This window comes from Poecilia mexicana, unplaced genomic scaffold (genome assembly GCF_051168715.1).
Source record: "Poecilia mexicana isolate PSO_F unplaced genomic scaffold, ASM5116871v1 scaffold_19, whole genome shotgun sequence".
Classification (NCBI taxonomy): domain Eukaryota; kingdom Metazoa; phylum Chordata; class Actinopteri; order Cyprinodontiformes; family Poeciliidae; genus Poecilia; species Poecilia mexicana.
The window spans coordinates 22,504,228-22,523,038 of record NW_028263388.1 but is presented as its reverse complement, the minus strand read 5'-3'; the positions used below and the strand labels follow the sequence as shown (position 1 = coordinate 22,523,038).

The window sequence follows — 18,811 nt, the reverse complement described above, 5'->3', positions numbered from 1 at the left end:
GAGAGAAACTTCAGAATAAGTTCACAAAGGACGGTTAAAATTATTGGTTTTTTAACCTATTTTCATTAACTGGAAGAAAACCGACTTTCTCCAAGAGGTTCTTAGTGCAAAGAAGACATTTTTTCTCTTCTTACATTTTGGAAATTGTAAAATACCTAAAAGGCCTTAAAAGGGAGCAATAATTTCAAGCTGCAATAATTTCTGTGTTCTACAAGAACTATGGAGAGAGTGTATTATCACTCAGTAGTAATGAGACCATCCCCACATCATCCCCAGCTAATATTAAAAATCTCATTTCCCTAACTGACATTCACTTTAATGATTGCTTCATTAAAACTACTCTGGAAATGGAAGCTCAATTTCCCTGCAATGCACAAAAAGGCAAAGGCCATTTGCAACTATTTTAATTTCTATTGATTGCATTTTTTCAGACTTTCATCCTCTAAATACAACTGAGGCTGCAAACAAGTCTAGAGACACTGGAAAAAATGGACACTGAAATGTATTTATTTATTTATTTATTTATTTCAATAAAATCCAACAACAATCAGAAATATTTCGTCTGGACTGGGGAGAAAAAGTGTCGCGCTGTGGCTTCTCTCTATTGAAAATAGAAGAAGAGAAAATACATTTTATATTTCTAATGAAAATTAAAGACTCCAGATTCTGGAGGAAGAGTGAGAAGGGGCAGAATCCATGTTGCTTGAGGTCCAGTGATGATTTAATTTGCTTTTATGGAGATGCATTAATTCTCCAGCAGGACTTTGCGCCTGCTCACCCATCCAAATTTAACGACCAGTGGAAAGAGACTGATCAGCAAACTGGCCTCACCTGAATCCCATTCATAAAATATTGTATTATATTGAGCTACTTTGTTCATACTCAATTAATATGAGTTTGAAATTGAAATAAAGGAAATTTACATTGACGTTTCAGTGGTTGTATTTGTTTTCTCTTCGATGCTGCATGGTCTTCACGTAAGATGTGTGATACACGGCCAGTATCTCTGATATCGATACGTTTTATCTAAGTTTGATCTAAGATTTTGATCTTTACGTTTTTGTGTGTTTTTTGTCTGAATTATTTACTTCAAACCTTGGACAGAAATTGAGCAAAATGTATAGATATCTAAAATGTGTTGTAAAGATCTATTAAATGATCTGACTTGGTATTGAGATCAATATTATGGATCGATTCGACCACCTCTGGTTTTACCAACTTCTAGTATTTATTCAATTGCCCTTTTAATTTGTTTTTCTGTACGAATGGTTCTTAGTTGCTGCTGTGATGTATCTGGACATTTGTGGACTTCTGTTTTGTACTTAGTTATACCAGGCATGCAAATATTTTCCGCTCCTCAGCTTTTCTATACCAACCATAAAATTGAGGGGTTTTTTGTAGATTCTCCCTCTAAAATCAAAAACTATGACTTCCATATAAAATCACCCTAACCTGAATTATTGAAACTCTGCAACGCTAAAAGCTGTGGATAAATAGTCCAAAACCTGATGGCGATCATGAAGAAAACACGCTGCTATAAATTCAGTTCATTAGCAGATGCTTGACACTCAGAGGTTTTTTTTGTCACCTGGCTGCTAAGTGCTACATTAGCCACCTGCAGGTTGAGATGGATTACTGATAGTAAGGTGGTAATCATTTCCTGACAAGGTTTTTATAAAATGCATGAAAGACAGTGCTAAAAATATTCTCTGGACTCATCAGATTCAGGATTCAAGAATAAACTAAGAAACTAAACATAAAGGAACCAACTAACATGGCGACACCTTAGTAACGATAATAAACAGAAATGAAGTGAATATGGAGAAACCTGCAGAACAGACCTTCACTGTTCAACCTATAAAGTTTTTATTTCCTTCCCTGCCTACAAACCGTCCTCAAAATTAGTCATGGGATCATTAATTAGACAACAAATAATAATAATAACAGCATCATATTCTTCCTCTTGGTATCTCTTTTTTAACTTTGCCTTTGGAAAGTGTGTGGACTGAGTGGACTATTTGTCTTGCCGTAGAAATGATTTATGCGTTTTCATTCCTGCAGTTCCCCTCATCAGTACGGACTTGACATCAACACAGTATTAACGGTAATCTCTTTTGGTCATCTTTGCTGTTTATTAGCGATACCAGTTTTAAAACCCCAATTAAAAAAAAAGGTTTTAATGAAGCTTCAGATTAAAAATGAGTTTTACGGAAGTCGTTTGGTTTTTGATAGCCGGTGATTCTGGTTGGGTTATGGACGGTAAAGCCATTTACAGGAGCTGATGATTTGCTGGATCTGTATTCCGACCAGGTTTCAGAGCGGCTTTAGGATGATGTATGATCGTCTCCAGATCCCCACTGAGTCCGTCATGTTTACTTAGCCCGAGGATCCCAGCACAAATGTGCGTGGATAGTTAAACAGTCCAGGTGTTGCTTAGGTGTGAGCAATTTAATCGGTTTATCCGCAGACAATGTGTTGTGAGTGCGTGGAGGGGTGTGTGTGTGTGTGTGTGTGTGTGTGTGTGTGTGTGTGTGTGTGTGTGTGTGTGTCGGTTTCCCTCGCAGCTTCCCGGCACAGAAGCTCTGAGGAGAAGAAAGATGTTATATGCAGGGAAGTCTGCTTCATCTGCCTCAATGAGGGCGTGTTATGGACAGTCTGGGAGGGATCAGCGGCTCAGAGAGGAGAGGAGGTGCACATGAATGCAGTGAAACAGCAGCACTAACACCGAAGTGACATTATTCTGTACTTTAACAGCCCCACTCTTCCCATCTTCAGATTTAGTTCTGACAGATCAAACCTGCTCTTGTTTGTGAAGGACTTTTACTTCTCCACTGTTCGGTCTGCCGCTCCACGTTGGGAAACAAGCGACCTTCAGCTCCACTGCAGGTGGAAGGTAGAGTTAGAGATCAGGAATATGAAACAAAAGAAAACATGTTTTTCCTCCTGCTTATTGTTGCTTTCACGTTTCCATGACTACAGCTCAGCTGATTCAAACCCCCATTTTACTTCTAAAAGTAAACAATTATTTATAGCTATCTTATTTTTTGGCTAGTCTGCAACCTGTGATGGAGTATCAGGGTCATTTTAAGCAAAAAATAAAATAAAATAAGAATATAGTCACATGACAATAAACTTCCTATGTTATAAGAATAAGGTTGTAGAATTGCAAGAATAAAGTCATAATATTACAACTTTATTTTTGCGCGAGTTTGTCGTGATATTATGATTTTATTCTTTTATTATTTCAACTTTATTCTTGTACAACTTAATTCCTGTGATGTTATGACTTTATTCTTGTAATTTTATATGTTGTATTTCAGTTTATTAGCCCTAATACTCCATCATAGTAACCAACATATTTATTATTATAATTATTGTTTTTATTTCGTAAACCTCTGCTAGATGTCAACCAATTAGCTTAGATTTGGGTTTGAGTCAGCATGGCATGTCAGGTTTTTGTCAGGAAATGGGTTAAAGTGGAAGTAGAGCTTGGAAATGTTTTTTTTTGTCAGAGAGAATCTTGAAAAGATTTTAAGATATTAGTCCACTGAAGAGCCTAAAACCCAAAGTAATGACAATCTGAGCCTGAAAAGCAATTAATTCAATGTGATTTAATTTCTTGACTCAGAAACTTCTTGTCAGCCAAAGTAAAGTGGTAATCAATGAGATTTAGAGAAAAGGTCTTATTGCAGAGAATGGAAATTCAAAGTGAAGACAAGTCTTTGAAAACCAAACAAGAAGACCACTTGGAAACTCTGCAGCAAAACACCTCAACTAAACCAGGAGAAGCAGGAAAGCCACCGTGTCTTCGTTCTGTTCAAAGGTTAAAAAATAAATAAATCCATATTCGAAGGTTCACAAGTTAACACGCTCTATTTCATTCTTCCATTCTCCATTTCAAGGGTACAAATAACAATGTCACTGTCTATTTGCCATTTCACAGGGTTGTTATGTGAGGAAAATGAAATCTTGAAATCTTGCCGTCATATTAAGGTTGCCCAGCAACAGACAGAGACTCATTTCTCCTGATCAGGAGACAGTCCATTATATCTCTCAGTAGATGATGTAAATGTGGGAAAAAACAAACATGTTATTAAAGAAATATGAAAATACATTTGTTAAAATGGATGCCAAGTTTCTCCTTGCATTACATGAATTGTCCCATAGTGAGACAGATGTTTATCTCTGTTATTCTCTTTGCTCATTGTAAGTTTCCTTTTTTATTAAAGTCTCTTTCTGTTTTTGGGTCATCCTTATCAACCAAACATGATACTTGGGCAGTCAAACCTCATCTTAGAGTAATCAGATTTGATCAAATCTGATAGCGGATGTGAACTCAATTGGACCGAATGCTGGCACTGAATCAAAAAGTGGCTAATGAAAGTAACTGTAGCTGCTTATTACAGCTATTAGTTTTTATTGCATTTCCCTGTTTAATATTACGGGTATACATCACACAGAAGGTGAATGAAACTAACACGATTGGTCATGGTTTGAATTTATATGTCACAAAACATTTTTCTTTTGCTCCAGAATAGAAGTATGAGACTGAGCTACTCCTGTCTAAAGAGCGCCACAGGAACAATTTATGATTCCTAATCTACAATATAAAAATATTGATATCAGCAGCCTCATAAGATGATTACTTTCCGGCATCGAACAGGAAGAAATTGAAAATGTTTCTGTCGTTTAACAGAAGTGCTGGTGTCGTCAGTAAAAGTTGAATTAAAATCTTTTAACACTGGTATTTTCTTCTAAAGCCTCTGTCTAACTTATCAAGTGAACTCCACAGAGGAGTCTTTTTCATGGTGCATGGAAATTAGAGGGAGACACCAGGGGTCATGCTGAGAGAGATTGGAGCAAAGTAGAAGCAACCAGGAAGCACGAGGCGAAACCATCAGGGAGGCTGCAAAACAGCAGGAATGCTTTTTATAACCCACTGACAGGCACACAGATTGTTCTCGAAATATGTCAACATGGATGAGCGCCGTTACTGGAATCCCCTCCTGGTTGGAAGCAGTGGAGGGATCTCAGTGATTTTTGCCCTACCTTCTAATAAAACCCTGCTGATGGACTGCGATGAGGTGAGAGATCGTAATAATAAAAAAAAAACGAGAATCAGGAACAACGACTGCCGGAGACGATCCCTTCTGCTGCTCTCGAAAATGACTTTCATTGAATATCTCTGCTGTTGTGTTCCACTTATTGCATCACAGGGATATTTAAAACCGCAGAGAGTTTCGCCGAAACAAATCAACAGAAAATGTGTAAATATTAGGGAGAAAGCAGATAATGAAAGCATTCCATCAGGTCCTGGATTTTTTATCTTTTTATTTTTCCTGTTTAAGCCCATATTGGCACTACAGATTAAATTGTAGCAGGGATGGCAACACATCAGAGAAAAAAAATCCACTATTGCTGGAAGAAAATTGTAGTTTATTGGAGGAAATAACAGAAAGTCTGGGGCTGAGGGAAACAGATTACTGTTTGATGTCACCACAGTGAAGTTTGTGCTTTCCTCATTAAAAACCTTTCACCATGTCTTCGGCTTTCCAGGTGAAAAAAGAAAACATGTGCAAGGATTTGTATTTTGTTGATAGGACCAAAATGCAGACATGAACTTAAACCTAAAATCTTTGCCCATTTTTTTTATTAGAGTCATAATCAACTAACTGAAGTCAAATTACCAAATTATAAAAAAAAAAAGACCATCCAAGAAAAACGAATCGGTATTGGAAATGGTTTCGCTGATACTTATCAAAACCAAAATTCCCACTCTTGCACGCCCCTACTGTCAAGATGGCCCAGTCAAAGTTCTGACATAGCTTCAATTGAGAATCTGCAGTGATACTTAGTAATGAATGTTCACTCTCCATTCAATCTGAACTTCAGTTATTTTACAAAGGAGAAAAGGTGGAAAAAAACTTAAGACATAAAAAGCTTTACACTACTTTGAATTGACCCATCACGTAAAATCACAACAAAATACTGACGAGTGCATCACAAGCTGACCTTCTTTGCAGAAGCAAACAAGATCAGTTTTCTCCTTTGCAATCAGAGTCTGTTAGTAAGGGGTTAAAGCACCCAGGCAGTTCCACATAAACCCATTTCATTTACCCCTCCAGTGCTCCCAAACAGCACCTATGACTCTCAGTTACAGGTAAGTGCGACTGAGTTAAATGGCCTTTCCACTGCAGCTGATCGTTGATGACCCGGGTTGGAGGGCAGGATGAAGGAAGGATGAAGGTTGGTTGAACTGGAAGAGAGTTAAAATAACTGGAGAAAAGCGAAAAGGGGAGAGAAGAGAGAAACCGCAGTGGAAAGTGAGCGACGTGCCGCTGCTCTGCAAAGCACCTGCAGTGACACTGAAAACCAGCTGAGAGTGCTCTGATTGATTTATGGTTTTGAATATTTTTCAGATGATTTTTAGTAATGGCAGAGCGGCATATAGGTGTGTGTGTGTGTGTGTGTTTGTGTGTGTGCGCGTGCAGAGAGCATCGCAGGCAAAGGTAAACAACTGTAAAAGCAATTTCACAGCATCTGCGTGGGAGAGTGAGTTTTTGTATAACCGCAGGAGACACATACGTACAGTATGCTGTGGAATTATAACATTTTTAAGATTGCTGTACGCCGATGAAAAAAATAGAACCACAACAGAGGCTCATCGGGGAATCTCTAATCTGGGAAAAAACATCAAAGCTTTGAAGTACAAAACAGATGAGGAAAGCCTCAAAACACACACGCTCTACATATGCACACACAAACACACACACCCTGCACTGCACTCAGTTTTAACATGTTTCAAATGAGGATGACCTGTGCTTGCAGTGTAAGCCCGTCCGCTGCAGCTTCCTAAAAAGGGAGCAGGATAATTACTGGTTACACTGTTAAACTTCTAGTTAAAAGGAGAAGTTGTGTCTGCACAGTGCAGAAAAAATATTATTTGGTTGTGTAACCAGTTGTTTATATAATTTATTTGTAAAAAATAAATAAATAAAAATACATCCATTTGGAATTTTATGAGTCTAATAGCCGACTGCTGCAGCAAAGCGTCCCAAAGCCATGACGGTTTTCCCTGCTGCAACACTTTACTTGTATGTGGTTTATGCAAAACATGTCCTCTATCCTGATGTCCAGATAAAGTACGTTTTGGTTAATTTGTCCAAAGAACATCACACAAGATGTTCAGCCAGCTTAGTGTTGTAAAAATTCATAATAAGAATGAATATGCTGAGATATGTTAGAAAAAACACAAGCTGCTGTAGGTTTTCTTAATTATTTTTCAACAGGGAGAATATCTTATGCTGATGTAATTGCTGTTTAAAAGAGAACAATAAATGTAAACTGAAGTATGAAGCTAAGGTGAACAAAAAAAGGATACTGGGAATAAAACAGCATCAAAACGCAAGAAAATCAGCTTTGAAAATGATTTCTTGAAAATTTATCTTGTTTTCTCTTTATTTTCTTCAGATTGTTTCGTTATGCCAGCAAAGTCTTAGTGACATGTCATTTTGACATAAATCAGCTCCTTATATTATGTAGGAGGGGATGTATCACTGTGTGTGTGAGTGTGTGTGTGGACAGATTGAAAATAAGAAAGCAGAAAGAAAATGGTGGCTGAGGAGAAACCTGCAGCCTTGCAGAGGTAATTTGGTTTCCTTTGCTACACAAGGACACTCCTTTGGAAACAGTGGGCAACTCCATTTAGTTGTGTCAAAGAAGCCAGCAGGCTTAGCAAGGATTAGACAGCAAGCAGGAGAAATCCTTTAATAGGAACAAGCAGAGCAGCGAAACCGAGTCTCATCAGCATAAGGAAATTATAGGTCAGTTACAAAACACATTTTTTGGCCTTTGAACACATTTTCACAGGGCGTCAGCCTCCTGTCACCGATGAACAAAGCTTATATCTGGTCTCAGATGATGCAAAGGGAACCTACACAGCAGGAACTGAGCTTCTGATTGTCGTCTATTTAATAACTTTATACATGACACATCAAATGCAAACATTTTTTAATATATATCTACCTAAGTTACATCTCTTCAAGACAGAACTATTTGAATTGTTTGTTTCTCTTCTGCCTCACAGACAGAAACACAGATGTCACGAATGAGGGATTTTACAACCAAACAGAACAGAAATCATTGTCTTTCTTGATTGTCTTAAATGATAACAAACATGTTTTTAACTGTAGTATTGAAACAGAATTGGACAGAAATGAAAAAAAAAAATACAGTGAAAACTAAATTTTTGTACTTGCTAATGTAAGCAGTGCAGCACAGCTAACCCATACAGGAAGTTGGAAATGCACTGGTTACAATACGCTTTTCTTTTTTGCCATGTGGAAAACAATGTAGGTAGATAATTATTGTGGTCAGTGCAGTCAGTAGTTGTTGAGTACATGGTTAAATGTCAAACAATTTTAAAGGGACACAAAAATGTTTTTGATGTTTATGTAAATTGTCACTATGGAAACTTTAGTAGAAGTGTGAAGCATTGTATGATCCATCAAGAAAAATGGATACCTGAATGAGATAAGTGCCACAAAACTGCAACACTAAAGTAGACAATGTGACATTAATGAAATGTGCTTTATTGTTCTATAATCATATTCATGGCATTTATTTTAAGTATTGGTCTGGGATTCAGTATCAGCAATGGTCTTATATTTAAACATACAGATCTGGATAGAGATGATTATGTGTTGTGAATCATTATCCATGATTGCTTATGGGATGTTTTTTACTGAAAGAGTTATAAATGAATAAAAAATAAGGTTTCAGGCTGTTTGTGTTGTCATTGTGCTTCTGTCTAAACACTACCAACCTGTGATGGTTTGGTTATAACTAATTCTGAGTAATTTTGTAAGTTTGAAGCTAAAAAGTAGAGAAATCATGACTATAGACCAAATCTGTTTGGCCTTAGGTGAAATGTTTATGCCTTTGCTGCTATAATTTCATAATATATTGTGATTATTATATAAGTGAACCAGTTTTGCAGCAGATACAAAACAGCCTGAGGTAAGGTTTCTCCATTTAACACTTAGCTTGTGATAAGAAAACACATCCGCAAAAAATTAAGCCCAAACTTCTTGGATCATCAGTTTAGACGTATCTGAGGAAAACTTAGAGAAATCCCATCATGTCAAAAGATTAAATTCTGCCCAGCCTCCGGCCTTCCTCAGAGGCTAAGAAAAATCCTTGGCAGAACTTTTGCCATTAGATTATAGAAGCGGCTCAAACCCCAACAGCGCCTAGAAGATTCAGTCATCTTTATTACCGGGAGCAGATCTGACACCTTTATGCTCAGAAAGACAAGGTCAGGTAAATAACACGGTGCTTAAACCCACGCCGAACAAATCGCCGCGAGGGTAGCTGCATTAGAGCCCCAGTTGTGTGCAGCTCAAGGCCTCTCTGGGGCGCCGCGCTGGTCAGGGTTTCCTCCCTCCTTCCAGCTCACGATGTGAGCAGCAGGACGATGATAAACAGGCCAACATGATGGATAAGAGCAGGAGGGGGATCTTTCAAGCAATCTGTCATCCGCAGTTCCTGTTTCGTCTGCAGGAAGCACGACTGATGTTTCGGTCAATACTGTCACGGGGAGATGTGTGTGTATGTTTCACCGTTTCTTCACGGGTTTTTATCTGGTTGGTACAGATGGTGTCATGAACGTGTCGGGAAGATCGGAAAGATACGGTTTCTTATTTAGTCAGATGAAACTGTGTGTAGGTTAAACACGTGAGCTCATTATGTAGAATGTAAAATGGCACCATCTGCTGCCTGGAAAAACCTGCTGACAGAACAAATCAGACGATACAAATGGTCACTTCGGTTGGCTCACGGGGGTCACCTCTCCTACTACACATCTGTCTGTCTTTTCCAATTTATCCTTTATTAAAAAATATAATAAAGGAATAGCTTTAAAATAGCTGTAAAGATTCTCAAAACAGCATCTGCGGTTATATGGACCTTGGATCTTATCCCTCCTGTATCTCTAAATCAGTGGTGCCCAAAGTGGGTCCTGGAGGGCCGGCATCCTGCCTGTTTCAGTTCTCTCCCTGGTGGTAGTAACAACTTTCTCAGCATGTCCAATGAGCCATCATTTGATCCAGGTGCGTTAAACCAGGGAGAGAACTAAAACATGCAGGATGCCGGCCCTCCAGGACCCACTTTGGGCACCACTGCTCTAAATGCACTTATCTATATCAAAGATAAACTGGTCCTTCTCTGCCAGTGACTTGTGAAACTACTAACAGTTCAGTTTAAGTTACCGTCATAAACTTTGATGAATTTTAAAGATAGACCAACACAAAGTAGTGCATTTTTTTTTAAAGTTGTCAATACTGTACAAAAAAAAAATCAAGTTTGACTCCATCCACCTTCTCTGTCCTGTCCACTCAATGCTACACAATAAAACACATGGTTGTGATAAAATAAGATAAAGTTTAAACGGTATGAATATTTCTGAAGGTAGTGCAGCGCCACATAAAATGTAATTAGTGTTTTAAAGTATTTATAGGCCTAATACTTACAAGCCAACTCAACAAGGAGAAACCACCCACTTATCCCTCATTAGCTTTTGGTGAATTAACTGAGCTGTCAATTAATCTTGACAAGTAGTGGGCACACTCCCTTTAGAATAACTAGGCATTGTAATAGGGGGCTCATAATGAGTAACATGATGTTCCAGATGGTTTGTACCATCAAACCCATCTGGGAGGTCAGCCTTCCAAACAGTTTGGGAAAAGAGCACGCAGGCTTCAAATCTGCTCGCTCCAGAAAGCGGTGAGTCATCTGTCTGTCACTGCTGACGGCTAACAAAAGCCGCTAATAAATCATATCCTCACCCATTTCTGTCCGCAGAAAAGCAAAACATCAAAGACATTCGGGGAATATTCTCTGCTCCTTTGTCAATAAAGAAATCGAGCTTGATGCAACTGATGCAACGCGACTGAAATCTTTCACGTTGACAAAAGTTGACAAATCTGCAGCTGTGAGTTAAATGTGGCAGACTGGTTGGTAAAAGACCTGTCCTGTGAAGAGTTCGGTTTTAGATAAGAACCAGAAAAGATGCGTATCAGTTGCTACACACTGAAACCTCGCACAGCGTACCTTACAGTTTGCACTGATGTCCGGGGCATCTAAAGAACCAGGTTGTTCTGCACATGTGGCTAGATTTCAGTTTTGGTTCACAGTTGCTAATCTGCTTTACTTCATGAAATAAAAATTAATATCAGAGTCAAAAACTCTCAGTTCCTCTCATTAGTTCAAACTACGTTAAAACAAAGTAAGCAGGACTCTTATGATTACTGAATATATACATACATGTATTTTTCATTTTTCAACCAAAATCCCAAATGAATGGCATTTTGTAAAACATGAAGTTCTATCACACATTAAATATTCCTGTTACTTTACCTGTGTTTTATGAATTGCATGTTTTATGAATTGCATGTATACTGGGATGAAGAGTGTGAAACCTACAGCCTGTTTCTGTACGTTGTCTTTGTCTCGTCATCGGAGTAGCACCATGAGTGCCCCCTAGTGGTCAGATAATGTATTTACTGTATTAGTTAGAAAATACAGTTGAAAGCTGATATTTTCACACTGTAAAAGACAGAAAACCATTTTTGCACCCTGTAACATCAAATCTGATTAAACTTTCCTGTTTTATCTTAGTAAAGATTACAAAAATGATTTATATTTTTCTAAATACCATGATTGGTGAGTCCGTTTGGGAAAGCATAAATTGTCTTGCCATGCCTTTGTTAGGTTTTCTGGTTCATTTGTAACATTTGAATGTCTTGGATGGCCACTTGTAGATATTTTTGACATATTGGAAAAATCTAAAGAAATCAGACAAGATATAAAGGTAAAACAATCCCTCTTCCTGTTCAGGAAGGAGATGGATTCTGTGTCTTGCAATTTTGATATAAACTGTATTCATCAACCCCAAAACAAAAGTTAAAGATCTTGTGAAGATGCCTGTTGAAACAATTAAAAAAAATATGTGTTGTGTATCCATCAAGTTTCATTTGTTGGTCCAACTCCCCTGACAAGTCAGCCATTTTGAGCTATCAGGTTCTAACTAATTATCTCCTAAGTTTACCTCTTCTGTTCATCTTAATTAAATTCAGTTTAATTACAAAGCACCGATTCAAAACAAATATCATTGCTTGGCACTTTGCAAAAATAATTTAATCAAATCAGACAGACAAATTCGGATACGATCCAATTTAATCAGAAGCAGTGCAGACGAGTTCAGTTTATTATTCAAATTTGCAAAGAAAGTTTTCTAAGGAAGCCCAGGAGATTGCATCATGTCACAGACTTGCAGCAGTCACTCCTTCAGAAAGATGTTTGTCCTCATAGTAAAGTAATTAAATAAACCTGGAACAGCAGCAAAGAGCTCTTTACTACTTGAAAATAAGGCAGTTTGATGATGATCTAACCAGAATGGGCAGATTTTTCCCCTCTGCTTCGTTTTTACACCAAACAGGTTTTCAATTATTTTACGACCAGGAATGTGTCACATTTTTCAAATAAAAAAGATGCCTACAAAACTGAGGAAATATGTCGCAATTTCTAACGAGTTTCGTTTTTTTCAAGAAAAACAAATCTATTAACCTTCTGAAGCGTTGCACTTACGACCTCCCTCTCAGTTTGGGTGGTGTTTGTATCGGTTGGTGTTTGTATTGGTCTGTGCTTCTGCTGTTTGGGTTCCACTGTGGGGTATATATTACTGTATATATTACTGTTTGAAGGCCGACCTGCAGCCACTGGGTTTAACAACACTGAGTGAAATATCCACAGTGAAGTAGACCACACCAGTATTCAGCCAGCTGATTTATTCTGCAGCTCCAAATGTGGAGATGAATCAAATACCTCCAGAAAATATCAAATCCACCAGGAAAAAAACCCCCAAAAAACATGGAAGTGTTTCATTGTAAAGGTAATTCATGTTTACCTTATTGTTTTTTTTTAAATTTAACATCAATTAATGCTTAATAATATTTTGATAAAGATATGTTAAAAACCCTACTCTGTGCTTTGAAGTGCACAGAACTTCAGACCAGATTATACTTTCGAAGAATCAAAGTGTTGCAGTGGCTTTCATAAAGAGTTTTTGTTTGTTTGTTTGTTTGTTTCTCTGCAACAGGAAACACAATTTACTGACTCCAAAATCTATTATCCTGCAGCCCAACCTTATTATTACACTGACTGTTATTACTCAGTACCTGTAGCCTGGGCTTTTCTGTGGCTCTGATAACACTCGGCTACTTTCATTGCACAATAAAGGGAGATCTAATGCTCTCAACACACAATCAACTTCCTCATGATTGTACCCAATGTCTTTTTATCTCATGTGCAATTTAAGATAATAGTTTGATTCATAAGATATGACTCAACTTCCTATTTATCCCGCTTATGTCCTGCTGTGTGGAGAGTCTGCCATTTTGTAGAGGAGCTTGAAGGAATTTGTGATAATGGTGCAGTGAAAGTGGTGCACAGTTTGTTTTTATTGTTTTATTGTTGCTATTGCTGCTGTGCTCTCCTTGGTCCTTTCTTTCCACAGAAGCTTTTTTAAAAGGTATTCACCCATCTGAGGTGTTTTGCTCATTTTTTATGAATCAATCATAACCAACAAAATTGGGCTTTCACAACAAAAACATCTGATTTCTGCAAAATATTTTTTCATTCTCCCTCGCAAAACTGTTCAAGCTGATGGCTTTACCCAAACTGCAGAGGACGGTCAATGCCTTTCAGATTTTTGAGTATCCATCCCCTGACTTATACATTTGTCTTCAGCCAGGAATGCTGATGAGCCAGTGACTGGACCTTCCAGAGACCTTTATAATACAATCAATAGAGACACTTGCCGCACTTATTTGATCTCCCTTCCGGTCATTGTGAAACTAGTAGCCCTGACTGACTGGATCTCTGTTGAATTAACTCTGTGTTTAACTCTTTCCTGTCCTTTAAAGTTGTTATTTCATTCCAATGGAGGTATAGTCCCCATTTCCTCTTGTTTTTGGTGGCTTTTCCCTCTAATGTTACTGAATGTTCAGATAAAATGTGTTGGATGCCATAGTGAGGTTTTTTTTTCTGCTGTAATTGTTCAAAAGTCTGTGAGAACTTGCTGAAAATTCATGTCGCCAGCAGAGATGAAAGGTCAGACCGCTACTGGGAGGTGTGCCAGGGAGAAACATTAATGAGCAGCATTATCCCTTACCCACTGTCTTCAGTGCAAACACACCACGGTGTGCAAGCAGCCAGAGGTTACTGCAGGATTCCTTCAGTTCGTCTTGGGGGCTTCGTTCAGGTCACGCAATACATTTTTCAAGGCCATGGGTTTCTCACATGAAACCAGGATTCCTTTTTTATTTTTAATCTTGATCCAGTCAAATGAGACAGAAGGGCTTTGTGTGTTATATATCCTGTTTTGAAAGGCGTCTATGGAGTAAGGTGTATGTATTGCATTATGTGGAAACAGATTGATTCTTTATTGTGTAGCTGTTTTCAGATTCTGAGGAGTAATTATGACTTCTTCATGTATTTATAATGGAAAGAAACTAAACAAAAAAGAATGAAAATATAATAACTGTGGAGCAGCAGTTACTGAGGAAACCACAGAACCGAAATAAAAAAAAGTCCAGCCTGGTGGTGATTTCTCTGCAGAAGTTTCCTGCTTTCTCTTACTCTAATTCTGCTTTGGCCGTTCAGGACCGGATGGTTTTAAGGCTCTAACTTTGTTTTCATGTCTTTCGGTTCGTGTTTTGGGCATTTGCTGTGTCTTTCTGGGATGAGACCCAGGTCCCTCCTGATTCCTGGCAGTCGCAATGTGGCAGATGTCTAAATTCACACCATGCACAGAGCTGCTCAGGCATGGAAAACAAAATTTGTCCATTTGGTCCGTTTACTAGAGGGGATTTCTGGAAAAGTTGCAAATTTAAAAGTATCACCGCCCAGTTGCTGATGCTACTTTTTGCTGGCTGTGATATGAAAATATTTCTCGACTGCTGTGAGTTAAAAATTTGTAATCCCATATGACTCCCAGATTTCAATTCTCTCACATTCACTTGGAGGATGGTTTTTAAATGTTGGGTTAAAAGTTATATTCTTTTTTATGTACTTTTAGGGAGACATAGTTATGCTGACATGCACTGTCTGGCCACTTTATTAGGAACACCTGACGACTGCTCCTGTAGGCTTCAGGACCGCTCCTCAATCATTTTGGTCCACAATTACATGAAACACTGAAATGTGCTCTCGAACAGAAAATGTTGCATTTTTTTTTAAAGTAATATGTTCACTTACTACAAATAGCTGCATCTATCCATAAGGGGGAAAAAAAACAACAAAAAAAGATTTGGTAAAGTGCACCTCCAGGAAATCTTCTGGCTCATTTTCAGGCAGGATTTGAAGTCCTGATGAAACCACTTAAGTATCCTGCAAGTCCCAACTCATTCATCTCACACCAGCACAGAGCCGTCCAGCTGATGTGGCTTGTGTTGTCCATTTCGTTGTGTCTCCACATGTAGGGACGCTGCAGCACCTGAGGCGGGAGGCAGAGTGATGCAGATGATTAATGCTGGCAGGGCAGAGTTGATACACGATAAACAAACAAACAGGCCGCCCAGTCGCTGTTCTGAGGAAGCGCCGACTGGCTCGTGCCATCTGTTGTGTGGATAACTTTGCCTCTGCATGCCTGTTGGCATCAATAAGACATGAGGACACGGAGAGAAGGGAGGCTCTTTGATTTTTAAATAAGGCTCCTCCACATTGTGTGCATACGAGCTGCATAAAAACACCCCAGCAGTTGGATTTACACATGCATTCCTAAATAAACAGGTGCTGTTTAAAACAGCTATTGCAATGCATGAAGCAAGCAATATTCATAATCAGTCACTGCATTCATGAAACAAAGGTATCTAATTTGTCTTACAGGTTTTAATTTTAGTTAATGATTTATGGGTCTGTAAGGCTTCACGGATTTCAAGTAAAAAGTTTCACAGCTAAAAGGCTGGGCAAATAGCACCCTCTGGCGGCTAAAACCAAGAAAACATCTATTTTAACTTCCTACGGGGGAAAAACGGTTCTGCACATCTTCCATTAACATTACAATTCTACAATCATCATAAATGATTGCAAATTATATTCTTAAAACTCTTTTCTTTACATTTGACAGTAAAACAAAATGGATGGAAATTATAATTTACCAATGAACGATAATCATATATTAGGTGTTTTAGAGTTTATAGGTCATAACAATGCTAATTAATGAAGTTTAACTTTCAGAATATTTCAGCTTTTTGTTTTCCAGGCTGCAGCCTTAATGTTTCGGTTAAATGTATTAGAGGAACTTTATCTGAACAGCTCCAGACTGCAGAAACATGCAAGATGAAACCTCACTCCGCCTTTGGAAATGTCTGGAGATACGCAGCTTTTTACCAAAAATAAAACTTCCATTTAGCCAGCTTTCCAATTGTTCTTGTTCATGTTTGGATATACTCCATTAACTCATGAAATCAACTTTCTTCTGCATTTAGGATATCGGTGTAACAAAAAAAGCAACATTAAAAGACATTTCTTTCTGAATTTAATCTGATTCTCTTATTTTGATCAATGTTAACAGTGAACTATCTTTTTAGTTTATAAATTGAGTGAATATTTGTGATAAGTAGATGTTCGAATAAAAACAGTCACTTCCAAGTTATACATATATATTTTTTTTATTTTAAAAGAAATACTGATTATCTCATTCCCAAACCTGACCAATAATACAGATCAAATTTATCACAAACAGATTGAAACAAATGAAAAGAGCATTACAAAAAACAAAACTAAAACCTCACCGGCAGTTTTTTATGTGGCGTTTCAACACAAAAAAACAGATACTGAGTTTTCTAATACAGGCAGTTTATGCAGCAGTTTCTTACTCACATTCTCTCATATTCACAATGTAACACATGCAACGCTTCTAAAGTTCAGATTTTACCCAAACTTAGACAAGTGCTTAAAAAAAATATGAACAAATGGTATATGAAGACAGACGGCTTAGTTTTGGTCCCAAACAACCAGAAGGAGGTCAAAAAGAGCCCAAATAAAGAGTTAATATTCAGTACCAAACAATACAAGTGTTTTAGTTGGTCCAACAGTAAAAAATAGATTGTTAAAAAGTTAGTTATATAAGCAAAAAGATTGGTTTGAGCCAATCTGGTTTGTTTTGAGCAGTCTTGTCCCCTGTTGACAGAGCCTGCTCCTTCAGTTCAAATGGAAAAAAAAAAGGTTTTAAACCATAAACAATAATTAACACATCTGAGTAAACCTCAACAAACATTAACAGTATCTTACATATTTATAATAGTGTGAAGGGAAAAGATTAATTGCACATAATCGTTGGTTAAAATGTAAAATGGGACAAAAGTTATTAAAACCACATAATAGTACATTTACATTTTTTAGTTTTTACATATGACAATTTTTTTTTAAAACAAAAAACAAGGAATAAAAATGTAATAAAAGCTGCAAAGAAGAGTAAAAAACAACAGAGAGTGTGTGTAGAGTTTTAAAATAAACCCTTGCTCTTCTTCAGGTTCTGCTGCTTCCAGTTTGGCAGGGCGTTGAACTCGACGCGACTCATCTCGAAAAGCGTCTTGCGGGAAAACAAACGGGACACACAGAAATCAGAACGTGGTTCTCTTACACACACACACACATTGAGCCCAGTGGGGGGTGTGGTACCTTGAAGTCCTGGTCTGACAGGTAGTCCTCCAGCCGCAGCGGGTCCACTCCCTCCGGCAGAGGCTTCCTGGTCAGCTCCTCGATGGAGTACTGCTGCTTGCTCAGTTTGGACAGAGCTTCTTTCACCAGGATCACTTTGCTCTTGGAGCTTCCAGTCTGCATTTTGTTAAAACACACACACACACGCACACGCACACACACACACACACACTTAATATAAAACATTCACAAACACAGGAGGAGGATGACGAGGATGTATTTGTTAGTGACCTTAGAAGAGATGCTGGTGTTTTTCTCCCAGTATGGGAAGATGTTTGTGAAGGTGAGAGGCTCCAAGCCTGCGAGGACCAGGTAGGCCTGAGGGGGGCGCCGAGGGTTCTTTTCTGCAAGTCAGCAAGAAAATAGCAACCGAAATGTTTATTTTGGGTTTAAAAGTTTAAGTTTTATTATATTGAGCCAAAACTGCTGACAAAAATAAAAACTTAAACAAAACCAAATGAAATCAGCCTTTTTGTTTGGAAAGGGAATTTATTCCAGGAAAAAAAAATGGATGACTTCTGCATTTTGGCACATTTACAGTTAAAAAGTCACTTGAGCCAAAGGGCCAAAATGCACGTGTGTGTCAACTTTAACCTTTGCAGTACTGCAGCACGGTTTCCATGGCGCACTTCCTCTCGCTGTCCCAGCGCATCTTTGCAGATCCGGTGCTCTGGGTGTCGTCCGGCTGCCAGCCCTGCCACAGATACACCTCCATGCGGTTGTCCAGGAGAAACAAGGCTGACGAAGAAATGAGAACAAAAACCGTAAGAAGGACTCCAGCAGAAACGGATAACGGTTAAAAACAGCTGCTGTAAACAAAGTACATGAAAGTCAGGCTAGGAATAACTTTAGGAGGTAAAGTTACAGAGCTCCCAGGTTTAATGTTACAAAGAATGTTCCTGTTGTCTTTCTAATAATTGCTCCTCCAATATGGAGGCATGTGACCAATCCTGTTTGTAGTTCCTGAGAGTTAACGCAAACACCAAGGACCAGGAGGAACAAACAACCCACTAAAGCACAGAAAATAAAA

General features: G+C 38.2%; 1 protein-coding gene across 1 annotated transcript in view; it reads right to left on the bottom strand.

Annotated features, from left to right (window-relative positions):
- Positions 1-16,711: 16,711 nt before the first annotated feature.
- Positions 16,712-18,811, bottom strand: part of svild (supervillin d) — a 49,219-nt gene continuing 47,119 nt past the window's right edge. Inside the window, exons 26-29 of the mRNA XM_014970566.2 lie at positions 18,376-18,519; positions 18,013-18,125; positions 17,743-17,898; positions 16,712-17,653 (exon numbers count right to left, since the gene is read on the bottom strand). Of these exons, the coding sequence (XP_014826052.2) occupies positions 17,567-17,653; positions 17,743-17,898; positions 18,013-18,125; positions 18,376-18,519 (500 nt within the window). The 3' untranslated portion in view covers positions 16,712-17,566. The remainder of the gene's footprint in view (positions 17,654-17,742; positions 17,899-18,012; positions 18,126-18,375; positions 18,520-18,811) is intronic.